Below are 7,420 nucleotides of genomic sequence, written 5' to 3'. Positions count from 1 at the left end.
AAGGGAGCTCCTGGAGGGCAGTGCCTCCATTCAGAGGAATCACTGAGAGGATGGAAACAATGTCACCTGATGGAACATCTACGATCTCTGGCCATTTCATTAGGTACATCAGTTCAGCTGCGTGTTAACACAAATATCTAATGAGCAAATCACATGGCAGCAACTTATTGCATGTTGACATGTTCAGGATGACCTGCTGAGCTCAATCTGAGCAGACGGGGGGAAAAATTTTATTTAAGTGAACTGAAGCTATTTACCAGATTAAAATTGTTTTTTACATTTTCTAAAACATGTATTAAATCAAGAGGATTTATGAAGAAAACCAGTTTTCAATGATTAAAAACAGCCTGGGCAGCAATACATGTGACTAAACAGACTCAATCAACTTGTCAACCAATATGTATTTGATCAGATATGACATCGGTCAGCACAGACCCAGAAAGCAGAGCGATTTCCTGTGATGATAACGGAGCCAGCTCTGTTGTGAACTCGTGATAGAGCCAACAGTGAAAACGTTTGTGTCTGACATGATGAGTTAAAAAAGAAGAACAAAAACGCAATATGACCCTTTAAAAAAACCTTTTATGAAGTACTAGTTTCAAGGATTCTATACTAATCAAATATTATTCTAAAAAAATATAAATGCAAAGGAAAAATGCTTTAACTTGTTTTAACTGCTCATAAGTCACATTTAGGTTTCTTTAAAAGCATTTGAAAAGGACAGTAAACCACAAAATAAAATACACTTTTTCCACATTTATTTATTTTGTCTTTTTACTTCTTGCATCATTTATTTCCCTGATTTCTTCAGTCAGTGTTAAACCACAACTCCTCACAGCTCAGTACCTGCAGACATCTTTGTTTTATCATTTCAAGTAAATTCTGTCTGAAACTTTATTTGTTAAAGACCTAAAGTATCAGTTAGTGCAGTTAGGTGAGACACATAAAGTCAAACACATGAAGCAGCCTGGGCTGACCGATCCCCTGATTCTCTAAGTTCACCTCAGTTTAGCAGCAAATAAAGAATTTAAAAGGAAACTTTACATGGATCACATGAATCACATGCCTCAGTGGATTTCCAGTTTTTAATCTTAATTATCTAAAGTTTCCTTATTTATTGAAGTCAGGAAAATAAAGAATGGAGTGAAAAACATCTTTTCTTAAAGGTATTTAGTAGTTTAAATATTCAACATGTGGTTTGTTTTATGAATGCAAACCTCCTCTGGTTTAACTGGATCAGTCAGCCCAGTTTGCAGAAACAAGGTGATACACGGTGCAGATCTAAAGGGCAGGGTGTTTTCCATCGATCCTGCTGTAGTAGTTGTGCATTTGTTATGCACGTGCGTTGATGATGTCGACAAACTCTGGCTTCAGAGAGGCCCCGCCCACCAGGAAGCCATCCACATCGCCCTGAGACGCCAGCTCTCTGCAGTTTGCTCCTGTGACCGAACCTGGAGAGAGTAGCAAAATTAAACCGACCTGTGACGTCTGCAGAGGTTGTACATGTTAATAACACCATTATTTCATGTATATGAAATTGTTGCACCATCATTGAACCTAACACAATCCTACTGTAAAGTTTGCTTTAGTTATGCTCACTGACCTCCGTAGATGATGCGTACAGAGTCGGCCACATCATCGGAGACATTTGCTCTGAGCCACGCCCTCAGCTTCTCGTGGACCTCCTGAGCCTGCATGCATTGATTAAAATGAGACCTATGCATAAATGAATGCTCCAAACCTCAATGAATTGAAGCGATGCACAATAACATGAGAGACTGATGAAGTCATACAGAAAATACTTCATACCCTGTGTAAACTCTCTTTTTCACATGTGACTGCAAAACTAAAAAGACTAGAAAAAAATGAGTTTGTGTTCATGAACAGAATCATTAAACAGTCACATCTTCAAAATCAACTCCCAGGATTCATTTCCACGGAGCACAGACTTAAATCATATAACAATTATGTCACGTGTGCAGCCGATTTGCCCGTGTGTGCAGTTATGTAAAACTAGATATTAAAACATGACAAAGATAAAAATTGGAAATAGGGCTAAACATCCCACTGGACTGGATGTAATGTGAGAAGTTATGATTATTTATGTGCTCACTTATGGGCCTTGTAGTTATGTGGCTGCGGTATTACCTGCTCAGGTGTGGCTGTCTTTCCTGTGCCGATGGCCCAAACAGGTTCATATGCCAGCACGACATTCCCCCAGTCTTTTACATTCTCTGCAACCAAACATCATTCAGGCATAAACACCGATAAGTAACGGTGTGATCGCAGACCCGCATCTACAATCCATTCTCAAGGTGCTTTATCAGCTGCCACCTGCAGCCAGTCATTTGGGCTGCAGCAATATCATGTTAAAGACCTGCAAAGTCTGTATAAAGAATATGGAAGGATAATGGTGGAAAAGACAACAGTTTATCAGCCGAGAGGCCACATTTCACATACATCACAATGCCATAAAACAGGATTATGCCTGACCTCTACCTTAATAATTAACATGGTTATCATTTCTTCAAAAACAAATCTGTCTGGTGTGTTTCTTCTTTAAAAGGTTTTCCTACCTTTCAGAAAGAATAAGCAAACCTTAGTATGCAAACTCAAAAGGTCCTTTCTGATCAGGCAACATCCTAAAAGCAGACCACGGCTGCAAGCTGCCATCAGTTCTCCACCTTTGTTGGCTTTAAAGCTGCAAAGCCTGCTTTAACAGAGGCAGCTGTGTCTGTTGAAGGCAGAGACCACTGACCTATTTACATTTTAAATCAGTACGTGGCCTACTTTCAGTACAGAAGCAGAATACAGGAGGCCAAGATGGAACCAGGGAAAAGATCATCAATCAGGTCTTGTAAAGCCTCAGTGCAGACAGAACAAATCCAGAAGCAAAAGGAACTCGTTTTTCTATCTTTATGCACAGAATAAAAACAGAGTAGAATCCAGCAGTTCACTTTTATGTTTCTGTAACAGTTTTTTTGTCATTATTCATAATCAGAGAAACATTTGAACCATTAAATAACCAAACTTTTGATCTAAAGAACATAATAGTACAAAAAAGGTGTAAATACATCCGATTTATTTCAAACTGCTCGTTTTCCTTCAAAATATTATGTAATGACTCTCGTTATTAGTTATTACAACTTTGTTTAAATGAAATATTTGAGTAAATAACTAATTATTTTAATTTTACATATATATGTAGAAAAAGTACAAACATAATAGCGCAACAATAATCATGAATAATAATAATAATAATAAAGTAATAAAACATTAGAATAAGAAACTTGAGAAATGAATGACTTATTTTTTTTCCTGTAAAGGTAAAAACAAAGTTTTAGCCATAAAAAAAGATGCAAAAATAATATAAAGCAGAAAAGCTAAAATAAAACTTAAAAAAAAAAACAGATCATGAAAGCCTACAATAAAAAAAAAAAAAAACATAGAAAAAATGTTAATATTTCTCTTGTATTTACCTGCAATGACCTGCGTCTGAGCATAGACGACTTCTTCGGTGGTTCCTGCCTCTCGCTCCTCCAGCTTCTCACCAATGCAGGCGATCACACCCAGATCGTTCTCCAGAGCATGAGCCACCTGAAACGGCAACAAAGTCAGAGTCTACCTGCGCGAACAAGCTGCCATCACTGTGGTGGCATCAGATGAACATATGAACCTGTTTTATGCTGATACAAAATTCTGTTGTGCAAACTCTTACAAAGAAATGTGCCCTTGAAATCCAGATAATTGGAAAGTTCTGTGATTCTCACCTTCTGGCCAATCAGCTCGTCACTTTCCCCAAACACATGACGGCGCTCCGAGTGTCCCAGGATCACCCAGTCTGCCCCGCAGTCCCTGATCATGGCTGGGCTGGAGGGAGAGGAAACATGTAGGACAGCCCATGTCAACTCTACGTATATTGACGTGAAAAATTTTAATGCAATTTGGCTCTTGAAGTTCCTTTTTTTGTTAGGGATGGTTTGTTTTTTGTTGAGTACAATGTTAAAATAAGTTCTTTAAAGAGCAAAAAATTATTTAATATGAAGGCAATGTGAGCAGAGAGTCCAAACATGTTGAAGGATTAGCTGTGTTAGTTCAGTGAAAGAGTTAACACTAGCAGTCAAAAATAAAGAACAAATTATTTCCTTTCATATGTGCAAAATGTGCACAAACTTGCTGACGTCAACAATTTAATTTGTTTTCCAGTGAGTGTCTCATAGAGCAACTAGTTTAAATTATGCTCAGCAAGCAAAACAAAAAGGTGGAGGAAGGAGAAAAATCAGGAGCAAGAACAGGACTTTGTATGTGAGAGAGAGACTTTAAAAGCTGCTCCACTGGAACTGATTGTTGAATAAGAAACTCTATTAATGAGTGTGTTTGTTATGCAGTGATCCATCCCGTCAGTTTGTGAGGACCTGTGGCTGATGGGATTCTCTCTTTTGCCCCATGTTTATGGACATTACAGCTGTCTTTCTTGATGTTATGAGTCTATAGCACAAGCTTAAATAATAACCTCTGGCTGTGGTCGCTGTCCGTGGTGCTGATCAAAAACTGTAATGGTTCTATTGATATTATTTTTACACAAATTTTGTGTGTGCATGTTTGTGTATGTGTAAGAGAGACAGCAAATGGGAGATGCTGTGTTTGCACCTGTACAACATAACAGCTATCCCTGGGGGCAGGGATAGCTCAGTAGGTAAAGTGGTCACCCCATGATCGGAAGGTCGGCGGTTCGAATCCACTTAACTGAGGTACCCCTGAGCAAGGTACCGTCCCTACACACTGCTCCCCGGGCGCCTGCTTAGTGGGCTGCCCACTGCTTCACTGAGTGAATGGGTCAAATGCAGAGAAAAACAAGTAATTTCCCCATGGGGATCAATAAAGTATCCATTATTATTATTATTATTATTATTATTAAATAATATCCGCCCCAAGGCCGATCACAGAGTGGGTATGCCTGTGAGCACAGCATTATATATAAAGTATTTGAGTTAGGAGAGATACCTGATCTCTCCAGTAAACGCTCCCTTGGCCACCTTGTAGCAGTTCTGTGCTGCGACGGAGATCCTGGGATCCAGATTGGATCGGGCAAAGTCCAGGTAGATGGAGGGAGCGGCACAAACCACCTCTGAAATCAGACAGAATGACTGGTGTTTGCTGTGATGATTGTCTGAGTTTTACTTTTATTCATTAGTTAAACCAGTGTAAAAGCTCTAAGAGCATTATTGTTGATGTAAATGCTTCTTTGCTCTGATCGTTTTCAACTGTTATACCTGAATAAATGAAGGGAAAACCTGAATTCTGCATTTACAAACACCTACTGCATTTGAAACAATCCGGAGACCCTGAGAGGCAGTTAAATGGACATAGAGCTAAACTGTGATTCTGGCTGGAGACTGAAATGATTTCATCTAACTGAAGATTACGATTGCTTTCATCACCAACCGCCTCCAGCAGCCTGCCTCATTTTAAAGACATTAAGAAACAGTCATGAAGACACTGTAAGAGAAAATAAATTAATGCAGAGCTGCTTAAATATAGCAAAGAGAATCGGTTACTTTGGTCAATAATTATTTAACACAGAGAAACTGTGTGTTTTAATCATCGTTTCATGCATATGTATCTGTTCTGTTCTGGACTGCGTGAAAGCAAAAGAAAAGAATTCATTTTTAAAAAGTGCTTTATCTCAATTGTCTGGTTTTAAAAACTCCTTGAATAAAATTTGAGTAGTTGCACACTCCTATGTACAAGCCCTTATCATAAGCATATGTTGTTGTTCAGTGATGCAGCAGGCTTGTTCTTCAGTAATTGAGCCTACATGAGCATGAATGAGTGTGTGAAGACAGGCTAAAGACTTTGGTTTTGCAACAAAAAAACAACAACAACAAAAAACATCAGTGTGTAAAAAGTAAATAAACTGCTGGATCACACAGTTTTATGTCAGAGTACAGCATATTAGTACAAAAAAATCCTTGATTCAAAGATTTGGTGTTCAGTATTTGGTTCTTTGTCTACTTTAAGTCAGGCGCTCTAAAACGACCAAACTGAAAACACAAATGAGCCTCAAAAATGTCTGACTGGTGGAGGGAACCCAAGCTGTGAACTGTGTGAAGACACAGGGACTGTTCACAGACTCAGTGGACTAACCTCAGCTGTCAAGCACAGCAATAAAAACCATGATTTAGGTTCCATTTGATGGGGAAAAGTACGAAGAGGCAGAAAATTAATTCCTCAAAGTGAAGTGAGAGAATGAGGCCTTCATGTGACGCCTCCTGATCACGTGACTTTCAATGTCACTGCGTCACCTGTGAAGCATCAGCAGCATCCCCCCCCCCCCTCCTCCTCTGTCAGCCCCTCCCACGTCACCAATCACAATCGCTTTTATTGATCCCCTCTAACCGCCACACACAGTCAGTCAGCGGTCCCGGCAATAATCTGGGGCTGTTACCGGTCTCGTCGTGCAGGCTGGCGGTGTTCAGGGTGCTGATGAGCTCTCCAAGACTCTCTTTGTTCCCGTTCATCTTCCAGTTTCCACCCACGAAGAACTTGCGAAGCGCCATGGCCGGCGAATATTAGCTGGTAGCCGGTGAGGAGAGGAGCTGGAGGTCGATCTGGAGTCCGGCCGGTGTGCAGGTCAGGTGATGCCAGAAATATCAGCTCCAAACACCGGCAAACGTCCTTCTTCTTCTGCGTGGGATTATGAAGGCAGTCGCAGAGCTTCACGGGACGTTACCTCCACCTGCTGTACAGAAGTTGTCCTTCCCACCATGGATGCAAAAGTATAAAGTACACGTACATTCACGGGGTATTCTCATGGAAACCGCTCAGAAATGTTAAGATTTTGCATTAAGCTTCTCGTGGCATTTTTTGTTCGTTGTTTCTGTTCTCTGGTTGTCTCTACTTTCAGTTTTATTTTTTCCAATAAAAAGAGACAAAAGACACAAAGTCAAACATGAGTGTTGACAATATAACAATTTTATTGTTATTTATATTTTCAGTAATATTGTTATTGTGAATCACTTTGGGCATGATGATCATGTAAAATAAACCGTTTACACAGGATTTAAATGGATGGAACTTGGAATAATCAGACCTCCTTTAAAGTTATCAATATTTTACTTTGGTCAGTAATATTTAATTGATTCAGTTCACAGTAATTATAATACCTTGAAAATATATTTTCCAAATTTACAATCATAATATGTAAAAATTGGATGTTTTTATTGTGAAAATCATGCCAAAAATACCATAAAATCACAAGCAAGTCATTACTGTAACATTATATTCTGTCTAAATTATACATTTTGCTAAATTGTACCTTTATGTACCAAACTTTTGACTATTCAGAAAACTCGTACCTTACATGACGTTTATGTTTGTTAAATAACTTAAATCCATCCATTCTCTTCTGCTTGTCCAA

General features: G+C 39.1%; 1 protein-coding gene across 1 annotated transcript; it reads right to left on the bottom strand.

Annotated features, from left to right (window-relative positions):
• Nucleotides 1–1,260: 1,260 nt before the first annotated feature.
• On the bottom strand, nt 1,261–6,716 carry tpi1a (triosephosphate isomerase 1a). The gene is made up of 7 exons (XM_085445078.1): nt 6,449–6,716; nt 5,005–5,128; nt 3,771–3,870; nt 3,480–3,597; nt 2,149–2,234; nt 1,604–1,691; nt 1,261–1,451 (listed from the first exon to the last, which is right to left on the bottom strand). Exons 1-7 carry the CDS (start codon nt 6,558–6,560, stop codon nt 1,333–1,335), a joined length of 747 nt encoding a protein of 248 aa, XP_085301204.1. The 5' UTR covers nt 6,561–6,716; the 3' UTR covers nt 1,261–1,332.
• Nucleotides 6,717–7,420: the final 704 nt, after the last annotated feature.

Source organism: Copadichromis virginalis, linkage group LG22 (genome assembly GCF_057382275.1).
Source record: "Copadichromis virginalis isolate Kocher_CV1m ecotype Utaka linkage group LG22, C_Virginalis_male_GT1.1, whole genome shotgun sequence".
Taxonomy (NCBI): Eukaryota; Metazoa; Chordata; class Actinopteri; order Cichliformes; family Cichlidae; genus Copadichromis; species Copadichromis virginalis.
The sequence above is the reverse complement of the archived record's forward strand: the minus strand, read 5'-3'. Positions and strand labels throughout refer to the sequence as shown.